This window comes from Fusarium oxysporum, chromosome 3 (genome assembly GCF_000149955.1).
Source record: "Fusarium oxysporum f. sp. lycopersici 4287 chromosome 3, whole genome shotgun sequence".
In the NCBI taxonomy this organism is placed as follows: Eukaryota; Fungi; Ascomycota; class Sordariomycetes; order Hypocreales; family Nectriaceae; genus Fusarium; species Fusarium oxysporum.
Window position 1 is genome coordinate 1,066,393 of NC_030988.1, and position 12,494 is coordinate 1,078,886.

At 47.5% G+C, this 12,494-nt stretch overlaps 2 protein-coding genes across 2 annotated transcripts; both read right to left on the minus strand.

Annotated features, from left to right (window-relative positions):
* Positions 1-258: 258 nt before the first annotated feature.
* Positions 259-2,703, minus strand: FOXG_20980 (uncharacterized protein; the record flags this gene model as incomplete). Its single annotated transcript, XM_018401309.1, has 3 exons — positions 259-1,049; positions 1,109-1,547; positions 1,597-2,703. The coding sequence occupies 3 exons, from the start codon at positions 2,701-2,703 to the stop codon at positions 259-261; spliced, it is 2,337 nt and encodes a 778-aa protein (XP_018251974.1).
* Positions 2,704-11,165: 8,462 nt separating this feature from the next.
* On the minus strand, positions 11,166-12,079 carry FOXG_20981 (uncharacterized protein; the record flags this gene model as incomplete). Its single annotated transcript, XM_018401310.1, has 3 exons — positions 11,166-11,468; positions 11,519-11,906; positions 11,955-12,079. 3 exons carry the CDS (start codon positions 12,077-12,079, stop codon positions 11,187-11,189), a joined length of 795 nt encoding a protein of 264 aa, XP_018251975.1. The 3' UTR covers positions 11,166-11,186.
* Between the last annotated feature and the right edge of the window lie 415 nt (positions 12,080-12,494).

A 12,494-nucleotide genomic window follows, 5' to 3' on the forward strand; every position in this document is an offset into this window, starting at 1 on the left:
CAGACGTATGCGCTGCTATGGGCATATCCTGAACCTGGTTGCTCGCGCCCAGGGTTCAAATCCACGACACTCCACGACACATTTGTGAATATGTGCGTGGATATGGATGCTGACTAATAACTTCGATGTGGAATGGGTGGAAATGGATCCATTATGGAAATGAATCCATATTGTGGAATTTGTGGAATGGAAACCTACTTTGTCTAACAATGGTAATTAGTGGATCGCATCCATGCCTTGGTGACGTCGATGTTTTTGTCACTCGTCCATTAGAATCCTATCTAGCGACCCGATCAAACCGGCGCGCAACCAACTCCGTAGTGTCTGGCAAAGCCCAATTGTACTGGCATCTAGCCTATTGCGGCTCTTGGTAACCATGCGGCCAGTGGTCGAGAATAGCCTCTCACACTCGGCTGACATTGGTGGCACAGTAAGCAGATCCAAGGCCATCCTAGACAACCGGGGGTATTTGAGTCGCCTTATGTGCCAGTATTCGTAGGGATCTGTGACAGAAGCATCAGCATCCTCGATATCACGCTGCCACTGCTCGTATTCATCAAGATCCAGACCGCCAACTGAGGACCTAGGGGATTGAGCTGGGGATCGAATTGGCGACTCGGTAACAGAAATCCCTCCAGTCGTCAGTCCTCGCTTCTTTGTGCGCCACGCTGTGAACTTGTTTCTTGAGGTCTTCAGCCGCTTATTGGCAGGCAACTCAATCTCTGGGTCATCAACCTCCAGGTCCCTATACTCTCTCTCCCAGAGATCCTGGACCATCTCCTTCGCCTTGGTAATCCACAATTGTCTTTCGTCGTCGTCTCCCCACAAATCGTCAAACAGTGCCCACCGGTAGGCAGGATGAAGAACTGCAGCGCCATAGATCAGGGGGCTATCATTCAGGTGCTCGTAGTATTCGTTCAATTTGAGCCAACCCAGGTTGATGTTGACAGCGAGGTGATGGCCGTGCGGAAAATTGGCGACTGCTCTTTTCGCGGATTCGAGGGTTTCGAGAAGAAATTCGTACGCGTGAATAAGATCCCAGCTTGTTCCTGTACAAGCCATCTGTTAAAATAAGAATCGGGCCGCTTTTGAGAAGTCTAAGGCTTACCAGACAGTGGAGGGTCGATCTCGTTTTCCTCGACCTTTCTCCGGTGTTTTCCCTGTCCATCGCCCTCAAGGCCTCTCACAACCAGCTGGAAGTCAAGCAAAATGTCGTAAAGAGTCCCGAGCACATGCCAATCATCAGGTGTCATGCGATTCTCTTCCTTCAGGAAGAAGGGCAGCTTGGAGCCCTTTTTGATGTGGCCAGCTCTCGTCAAGTTGACCTTCTCCCACTCGTTTGACGCTCTCTGGACAAAAGAATTATAAAATGGCCTCAAGAGGAGAGCGCGTTCAATCATCGAGAATTGAGAAAGCCACCGGGTAGCATTGTCGACCACAACTCCAACTGGACGGTGTTTCTTGAGCTGAGCGTCATCAGAGAGTTGGCTCTCGACAGCCTGTACCTTCTTGAGCATATCGGTCCACGTGTCCGATCTGCTCACCTCCTAGGTCTTCGTGAGTATAACAAATAAAGCCGGGGACTCAGCCACCTACAACAGCAAAGTTATGCCATTTTCCAACAGAGCCTCGCCTCCTCCAGACTTCATGCTCCTTCGCTGCCGTGTGAAGTCCTTCGAAGACCTCTTTCTCGAAAGCATCCGGGTTCTTGCCATACAGCATCTGTTTCACTACTATGTTGACAACGTGGCCAACGCAGCGAACCCATCGCTTCTCCCAGTCGAAGCCAAACTCTAATCCAAGCTCCCCCATCGAGGTTTTATTGTTACCGGCATTATCCAATGTGAAATACCCGAGTTTATCGCTGATCTCGTACTCCCGAATGATCTCGATAATCTGCCCGGCGATATTCTCGCCTGTGTGCCGCTCTGTAAGCTCAGGCAGTCCGAGGACACACTTCTGTGGCCGATTATTTGAATCCCGAAACACACATGTGATGCCGTATAAGGCGTGTCGGTTACCAGACTTCCAGCCATCGTACTGGATATGGATCTGTCCCGGACTCTTTCGCAAAGCATCTTTCACTCTTTCCATGTTGTTGGTAAATTCTCGTTCTGCGATGGCACGCACGGTCACGTCAGTAATGTTAGCTTTTGTGATCTCGACAGATGGATTGAGGTAGTTGAAGATGTCTCGAAGATCTTGATCGTTGACGATCGAGAAGGATTGGTTAGAGTTGACAATCCAGTTGACAAGTTTCTGCTGGAATACAGTTTTGTCGAAACGTTTGATCAAGGTATTGATCAAATCTTGTTCCTTCGGCTCCTTCGGGTTCAACTGTAGGATTGTTGCAATGGACTGATGTGCTTTCTCGGATGCCTTTGTAGGCTTTTGCCTCTTGCCTGTCGGATCCATGATGCCATTGTGGTCCGTGTACAGGTGACCCTCAGCGTTCTGCAACCCTTTGATGGCGTAACTCTTTGGCCTCGGCCGCTTTTGCTTGATGCAAAGGCAACACACCCATCGGCGTTCCCCCTTATCGGCATGCTGGATATCGTAGCCGAACTGATATACCCATTGACGCACTTGGCCGTCTCTCTCCGTCAAGGTCCAGCCTTTGTAGAGCTGAAAGAGTCGTTGATTGTCTTCTTCTGTACGTTCTGGAACGGGTGTGGTTGACTTGGTAGGATGAAGGGTGGCCATTTCGGTTTGGAGTAGTCAGGGCGTGAGTAATAGTAAACCCTCCTAGAATAGACTTGTTTGAACTTTGTGTACGGGTAAAACGGAGTGGAAAATTGTTGCTATTGCGTTGTTATTGGCTATGGAAAGTACTTAGGGTATGCGCTATTTCACAAGGAAATCCAGGTATTTTCAAACCCCACCTAAATTTCCATTCCTTTCCACAATTTCCACATGTGGAACATGTGGAAAGGGGTTCCGTGGCGTGGATGTGGAAAAGCTGAAGCCTACGTGGAATGGAATGGAATGGATATGGATCCACATTATGGATCCATATGTGGATTTCGTGGTATGGATTTGGACCCTGGTCGGATGTATCAGATGGAGCGATATGAAACAGCAACTTGAAACCCGCAAAAGATTTTAACAGAGAAGACTCCTAAAATCTAACAATCATGATCTCTTTAATCAGCAAGAAGCTAACACATTAATCAGAAGTCAATTCAAAAAAGACGTTATCCTTTTCTTGACTAAATGTCACAAAATGTCGATTAAAGATCACAATCTCACCTTGCTCAACTCCCGCGAGGACTGGACCAACTGGATCAACTCTATTGAGGATCTTGCTGTGCGCAATGACGTCTGGAGCTACTGTGATCCAGAAGGGATTGAAAACTTGGTCTTCACTGCGACCAAACCATCGGACTCAGCAAGCAAGGACACGATCCAGAAATATCACAGCCTCCAGGCTATCTATGATAGCGAAAGGAAGAAATACGACAAGGTCTCTGATCGCATTGACCTCGCAGTGTGTCAGGAGTTCAAGCAGCACTACCTCGGAATCCATGACGTCCGCGGTAAACTCATCGCGCTGGCTGATAGCATCCAACCCACTGCGAAAGATCAGAAGCAGAATGTTAGGTCTGAGTTTGAAAAGCTTAAGAAGGGCCTTAGCAACACCAGTCTCGATAAATGGCTCAGCCGATGGCCTGCTCTCGTTAATAACGCTAAACGTTACAAGATAGAGAACCTCAGCGAGTCGCAGATCCGTGATGCATTCATTGAATCATCTCGCGAAGTAAACCCACCGTTCTACAACTACATGAAGTCCAAGGAAGCTCAGGTTGAAAGCGAGAAAATCCTCGTCAAGGAGGCTGCAAAAACCATGGAGAAGATCTCAAATGCGTTTCTCACTGCGCTCAACGAGATTAATCCCGACCATGCCAGTAGCGGTTCCGTCACTGTCGCAAGTTTGACTGATTCTGAAGAGGAAGAAAACGGTGAAGATGACGATGTCACCATTGTTCAGAAAGCTCAGAATACAGTAAATAGAGCACTCAAGACCTTCCGCAAACTCAATCCAACCCTCTCCGAGAAGAAGATTACTATCGGATTCTGTATTAAGCAGTTCAGGACAATGGCACCACCAAAGGAAAAAGCTATTAGAGGACGAGCAGCCCACGCCACTCTTCAAGGAAGAAAGCATAGCAATGATTCAGATTCGCAGAACGAAGAGGATCAGCCGCAACAGAAAAGACAGCGGACGGGGCATCCATCCTCGAACATGGGTTTCCGAAATTGCGTCTGCGGCATGTCCCACAAGTACACTGAGTGTTATTATCTTAATCCTTCGGGTGCGCCAGAGGGATGGACACCAATCGTTCAAATACAGTCGAAAATCATCACTACAGTCAAGGGAAGCAAACGCCTTAAAGAAAACATCGAAAGGAACCTCAGGAGGAGCAATATTGACTTGCCTAAGTTCTGGCCGTCAGATATTACAAAGAATCAACCCAAGCATCTAGCAGAGGACGAGACTTCAAGCACAGATAAATTTCTATCCAAATCAAGAGCCGCATTTGTTACGTCAAGGTTTGCGTTTGGCACAACCGCAAAAGACGAGTACGGTGATTGTTTCCGACTTGACAATTGTGCGGATACACATGTCTGCAATGACCTGTCTCGCTTCACTAATTACACACCACTCGATGATGAAACCATAGAGTTTGGCAACTCAGGCACGCACCTCACAGGCATAGGAAATGTCACGGTCCATGTCGACACTCCAACAGGCGCAGGTCTAATTCAACTCGAGAACGTTGCTTATGTCCCTGGATTCCATTGGAACCTCATCAATACGCACTCTCTCGAACAACAAGGACTTTATTTCAATACGAGGACTTGTTGGATGGAATATTCAGATGGATCAAATGCCTTTAAAGTAACTAAACATGGTGCTTTTCGAGTCGCCGAATCCCACATCAAGGACATTATATTCAGGGCTCAATCTCATAAAGAGGCAGCGCAATCCTTTGCAATGGCTATTAAATCGAGAACGCCTCAAGTTGCGACAGCTTCTATGGATACCTGGCATGCAAGGCTAGGCCATATTCGAAAGGAAGCTCTTGAACACATGCCTCAAGCAGTCGAGGGAGTCGCACTCGGGAGTCGCAACTTCGAACGAAAGTCAGAACTCTGTCCTGAATGTCAACTCGGACAAGCGTATCAACAAATCTCCCGCATACCACCGTGGAGAGGAACTTACCCCTTCGAGAAGATACACCTTGATCTTATCGACATGGAGGAAGCATTCAACGCTGACTCCTGGGTCGCTCATTTCTATTGCGACTACTCAGCTTACCATATCTCCTTTAACCTCCCAAACAAGAATCAAGATGAACTTCTTTCTATAACACAGGAGTTTCTAGCCATTACAAATGGCAACTGGGGTTTCACTACGCGATACATCCAATCGGATGGCGAAAAGGGTCTAGGAAAGAGATGGAAGTATTTCATTGCAATGAAGGGAATTACATTCAACTCATCTCCACCGGATACGCCAGATCAGAACGGTCTTGCCGAACGTTCTGGGGGGGTGATCATAGCTATCGCTCGCAAGCTTCGAATACAGGGAAATCTACCTCAGAAACTCTGGCCCTACATCATTGCTCATGCTACTCGCCTCCTCAATCGCATCCCAGTTCAACGAAAACAATGGCAAACTCCATTTCAAATGGTTCATGGCCGAAAGCCCAACCTCTCTAATCTCAAAATCATTGGTTCTCTTGCCTACGTCTTAATCAAGAACAAGAAGGCCCGTCCAGCCAAAGTGAAGTTACAAGAAAATGCACTCATGGGATGGCTTGTCGGATCGGACGCAACCAATATCTATAAAGTTTGGGTTCCACACCTTGATCGTGTAATTGTATCTCGGGATGTTCAAGTTGATGAGAAAGTCATGTACGATCCACAGCTTGCTACAACTCTTCCCGAATCGGGACAGACTCTCGCGATCACGATCAATGAAGTTGATCTCGAAGAAGAGGATATCGAGCCATTGTCTATCATGGAGAATACAGCAACTTCGGTTCCTGTTTCGATACAACCGGAATCAGAACTATCCCGACCTGGATTGCGTCTTACACCACAAATCTCACCTGAACGATCAATAGAAGGAGATATACAGGTTGCACCACCCGTAGATGAACCGGCAACATTGCCGCGGCCCACGAGTCCAGTAATTCTCCATCAAGCATCACCGCGTCCTCAGACAACAATACAACTAGGATCACCCAGAAAGAAAAAGATAACGGACGCTTCAGTGCTCCAGAATCTCAGAACAACTTCTGGAAGGAGTATCAAATTGTCACAGAAAGGACAAGATGCAATCGAAACATTCAAACCACGCCTTAGTCGGCACCAAATCCATAAGCAAGCGCGAAGACACGCTCATGCTCTACGATTGGAACGCGCTAAGCTGGGACAGCAACTCGCCCACGCTTTCGCATCAGCACGTTCAATACGAACCCACGAAAGGACTTGCCTCCACCTCCTGACTTTTGGCATGAATTAAAATGGCATCCTGAGAGACAAGGCTTCAAACGAGCCTCAGACGCCGAGATCAAGTCACTCAAGGAGAAAGGGACATTCGAGCTAGTCGATTACCCTGAAGGCAAACAAGTGCTACCACTCAAATGGGTCTTTACCTACAAACTGGACGATGCAGGTTACCTCATTCGTCATAAAGCTCGCATCTGTGTCAGAGGTGATCTCCAACACCACTCTGGTGAAGACATCTACGCAGCAACCGGTGCTTATCGAAGATTCCGGATTCTGATGGCTCTCGTCTGTGCGTTTGGGCTGATATGTCACCAAGTTGACTTCAAGAACGCCTTCCTTAACGCTGAAATGGACGAGGAGGTCTACACCACATGCCCACCGGGATATGGTCAATCAGGAAAGGTCTGGAGACTGCTCAAAGCGCTCTATGGTCTGCGTAAGTCACCAAAGCTCTGGTTCAATGAGCTTGCATCGTTTCTTAAAGATCTGGGATTTCAACATTGCCCAGATGAACCTTGTATCCTCAATAATAATGAGACTCAACTTATTCTCTTTCTATACGTAGATGATCTTCTCATCATCGCGCAACCTGAATACCTTCAACAAGTCAACAATTTCAAAGCAGCAGTACACAGCAAATACGAGATCCAAGATTTGGGCGAAGCAATCTCCTTCCTCAACATCAGAATCCTCCGAAACGTCAATGCTAAGAAGCTTTGGATCTGCCAAGATGGATATATCAACAAACTCGGTGTCAGGTTCGGGATCGATCAGTCAATGAGAACGGCAACGCCTCTCACTTCATCCTATCGTCCCCAATCTTTCGACGGACAGGCCACTATACAACAGATCACAGAGATGCAAGAAAAGGTAGGATCGATTCTGTACGCAGCAGTGGTATCAAGACCAGATATCTCTTATGCAGCTAGCCAGTTAAGCCAGCACGCAATGAAAACCCTTCAACTGAACACCTGCGGTATGCAAACCGAGTTCTCTCATATCTCCAGACCACACAGTACTATGCCATCGAGTTCTTAGGCTCTGTAGATAATGCTACAGAGGTAGAGCCAGGCGATGATGAAGTACTACAGCAGTCAAGCGACGCATCGTTCGCGGATGATCCAGAGACTCGAAAATCCACCCAGGGCTATCTCATGAAGTTGTTTAGCGGGGCGATCATGTGGCAGTCTTCGAAGCAGAAGACTGTAACCACGTCAACGACTGAAGCGGAACTGTTATCGCTGCCTCACACAGCGAGAGAGACTATAGCTCTATACCGACTGTTCGAACAGATACAGTTCGATCCACAACACCAACCACGCATCCTCTGTGACAATCAACAAACAGTGGGACTGGTCCAGAAAGAGCGACCACAACTAACATCAAAGTTAAAACATATCGATATCCACAACTTTTGGCTAAGACAGATCCATAAAGACGGCAAAATTACAGTTCAATGGGTTTCAACAACAGACATGCCTGCAGATGGCTTCACAAAACCCCTTTCAGCAGAAAAGCATTCTCGCTTCGTGAAACAATTAGGTCTGGTTGATATCTCATCGCGGATTGATCCAGAATACGTTTCAGGAGAGGATATTGATCAAGATGATATACAGATCTCATCTGATACAGAGTGAAATCTTGGGGGGGGGGTGTCGCAGGGTAGGCATTAGTAATCTAGCTATATGCTTTAAGTAACTCTGCGGGATGGAAGTCCCCGCACAAGAAAAAAACTTAAGACATCAATCAACACATTTGCTGCTGCTCATGATATTCACTCTAACCCTTTAAGCACGCTCAGTGCGACAACAAGCATAAAATATAGCGAATCACATTCCTGTTTTGTGACCTGTTGAATACCTTGGTGGTCAAAGCGAAACTTCAGTATAAGATATAACGGTTAGTCGGGCCTGGGCTAAGCCGATATCCGTTAGTTGCGCTTAGCGGTGTACATTCCCCGTCAACAACAGCTACCCTATGCTTTCTAAGTTATCCTTACGCCTTGCCTACAATCTACTCCGTACTGACCCATAATTGCGCACCAACCTACCTTATTACTGCATTTCAATGTTTGAGTAAGTGTGGTGGCAGTGATGGGGAATCAGACATTGAAGGGGGTCCCGCGACCATTGAGGTCGTCAAATGCAGCATGGACTGAAATAATGCAAAAGCATCCAACAGCCATTGCTGGGAGAATCACTTCCCCTCGATTCCATAACTCTACTGGACGGCGACGATGATTGTTCTGGGGATAGGGAGGGCAGCCTCGCTGTCTCCGCATCTTCACGTCACGCAATAGACATTTCCATGGATAGATACTCTTCTTACGTGATTCAGTATGACAGTCACTGAGGCATATCGAGAGAGCCTCTCCCAGACATGACTCACGGCTTTTGTTGTCGTCGGCTCACGCCGGTCATTGATGTGGCGGACATGTAGACCGTCAACCGCGGTCGTGAAAGATGGGACTTGTTTCTTGACCTGGGAGGCATTGTCCCAACAAGTTCCGACTGGCCTGCTCAGGGAGCTGCAAACTTGCAAATGTGGTCTGGTCAAATATGTATTTCTCCATATCCTTGCCATCCTCGCTTCTATCGGTGAGGTCTTCTGCTAATAAAGGGTAGGTTTGAATGTAACTTGCGCCTTCGAGGCAGTCGCTGGATGTCTCTGATTGAGCGGCCTGCGGTCGGGTTCTCCGTAATTGGCCGCTTGCGTTCAGATACCGGTCTCGGGCGGAGTTTATATGTGAGCGGGTGTAGCTAGACGAGGAGACAAGACGTCGGCGCCGAGAACAGGCTGAGAGCTCCAAGGGGAACCTACTCGGGAGTTGAAGCGGGAGTCCAGGCTTATACACTAGATAAACTTGAAAGGGCGACTTGGTCGATTTTGCGCCAGGGATCATGAGTGATAGCGACGTGACAGCAACAAAGAATGCTTGAAACAATTTCTGCTGAGCGCAACTTCTGTCGGAAAAGGTCATTCTCGCGAACGGGCGTGTCGTTCAAACGAGCTGGGGCTCAAGTTGGATGCTGACCAGGGTGGGTTGGAGTGTTCTATCAAAACGATTAGTGGTAATGAATAACCTAGTTTTTCTTAATGCTTTGTATCTTGGCACTGGGGTGCATACTGTTGGAAAGGGCGCACGGAATTTCAAACAGCATTCTTTGCACTTCTGCAAAAATGTGTGCAGTGAAGAAATTGATCGGCTTGGGCGGCGGCGATAAATTCAGAATGGTGCTCCACTGAACAGGGCGATAGATAGGGATCAAGAACAATAATCAGTATCTACAAACACTATGTTAGCTTCAGTTCTTTGATCTGGGTGTAGATAATGCCATTCTCACCGACTGGGACTTTCAGAGCTCTTGGTGATGTCTTGGTCGGGTGGCCTTGTCTGATCATCGCCATGTTGGCTTCGTCCATTTCGAGGGGGTACTGGGAGACTCTGAGCAACTGAGTCGCAAGGCCTTAAGCCACGGTTTTTTTTCGTGCTTCTTGGGACAATAGTATTAGTCCAGACGAACTCCTATGACCTCTTTCAGATTCTTAAATCATACTAGTTCTTATGATTGAATCAGACCCTGGAAAGTCCAGGCGTCGCGGTTTTAGTGATAATCTCCGGGGCAGACGGTATTTTGAGCCGCAAATTGTTCCAGATACCGTATACCGTCGCGATCTGTCGGTTGATCTCTAGTCGGAGTTACCGTAGACGCTCCAATGTGCTAGTCGTTGGTGTGGCCTGTATCGAGTCAACGCCGCTATGCGGGCCTCCATGAACCTCCAAGTGAGTCGATCGGGGTTGGGTCATCAACTTCTTCACCTGTCGCCAGCTTGAGGGGGCCACAAGAAAAGTACCACCATGACGGCCAAGTTTCCAATGGCCCTCATCTTGTATAAAGCGCCAGTTTCTATGATCATCCAAAGCCCAAGTCTTGTGAATTTTGCAGAATTCTATGTTTTTTGTTTCACGTCTGTCGCACGTTGGATGACTTTGTGCATTTCAGTCTGTACTTCCTCCTTCCCATCCTCGATCGTGACTGAGTTTCCTTTGAGTCCTGAGAGAGTAAGCTTCTCTCGGTGGTAATGTTCTACCTCTTTGGCACGTCTTAATCAAGGTGTCTTATCCAGAAGATCCCGGTCCTCATGTCTTTCATCACATAGGCAGCAAGATGACACATGGTCTTTGCCACCAGGACCTCCATCATGATGAACTCACCTACTCCGCCGACCTCTCGTTTGCCAGACGAATGAGCTTGGAGTGAGTGCGCTAGACGTGATGTAGACCAGACTTGTTGACAAACCTTTATAGCCAAACCTACTTGGAACTGACTCTTCTGGGGCGGGAACATCTTTACAGATCACCATATGTCCTGGCATCCGCGATGGTGCCAGCCTGGCGCAATAACGCCCACGTTTTGACATTCCACTGATAATGGTTTCCCGTTGTTGCCAGACCTCATCATACTTATATCTCTCCTATGTCGAATCATAGCCTTGGGCTAGCCTTGTCACAGTTCAAATGGGGGACTTCTACTTTACTCTATATCCCCCAGAGGAGTTTGTATTCAGCTGAATGTGGCCTCTAGAAGCCTAGGTCGACGCAAAGACGAGAGTTATGTGAGCAATCGATCTATTGTTCATCAATGCTGTCCTGCACCGATACTCGATCAAGTAGGGTTGATCGAGATATGTATTGCAAGGTAATACAAGTCATTGCGAGTCGACAGCCAGTCGCCTTCATTAAGAATTAATACCTCCTTGTTGCTCCATCTCTTTTCCTCTTTCCCATGCTTTAGAAAGGATATCGAAACCACAGAGCCCTCGTCAACCAAAGCACAGGGCAACATAATGTTGACATAGCCTGGGCGAACTATAACACACCCGCTCTTTTGCAGATACATTGCCCTCCACCTTTTATACCGTTGATTAGGTAAGGTACCTTGTCGGATCTATGGGGCAGGTTAGCTTAGTTCAATCCCGCTTTGAGGCTGGAACCTACAAGATGCGCAAACAGCTGGTTCGCTAATTCGCCGAGACCAGAAGTCCATTGAAATTCGAATAGTGGTGCATCGGGCACTTGTTTTGGATTTTGGCCACGAATCTGTCCTCGTACATTGTCGGCCATTCCTATAAGAATGTCTGAAGTATTGTAAAACCCGGGACGGAGTGCAACCGCCTCGGGGTGTACAAGAGATTCTGATATCTCAACTACCGTCGCTCGACCTTTGAAAGTGGTGCCCAGCCCGGCACCCGAAAAGAAGACTGCGTCGTTGCTTGGTTCATCGTCCTTGCAAAGTTGTGGTTCAATTTCTTGTGCAAGAAACATAGCACAGAGCTGAGCTGCATCGTAGGCATCAATGTGCCTTGGCTTGTCGAAGCAAAGCGAACTGCCAAGAAGTCAGGGGGTGGTTGACATAGGAGTTTCTAGAACCTACATTGCTAAGCTCTTTTCAAAGATGTTCTGAGTTTGGTTGTAGCAGATGGAGGTGAATTGACGAAAATTTTCACGAACTAGCCATTTGAATACAGGAGAAGCTTTAGGGTGACAAGCAACCGTCATGAACTGCAAGAATCTGGAATTCGCCCGATCCCTACCTCGGAACCAAGGCAGCAATCCGGAGCGTGGTAACACTGCCACATGAGCGAGTGTATACTTCCGGATCCACGAAGTGTCACAATAGGTACTGCAGCGACAGAGACTTGTGCGGATGTTTGAGACCTTGGCCTTTTTATTGCTGACGCTTATGGCATTCAACATCAGCGCATGGACCGTAAGGCCAAGGCTCCAGCTAAAAGAAAGAGCTGTTGGGCTTCGATGTTGCAAATTGAACGTAATAAGAGGAAACTTGTTCAAGCTTATCTAGAAAAGCATTGCAGTCTAATAAAAAGGGGATTAAAAATGTATGTTGGATCCGGGGTTTGACATTCTGCCTAGACGTCATACTTTGCCAGCCACTAATATTTTTAAGATTAGC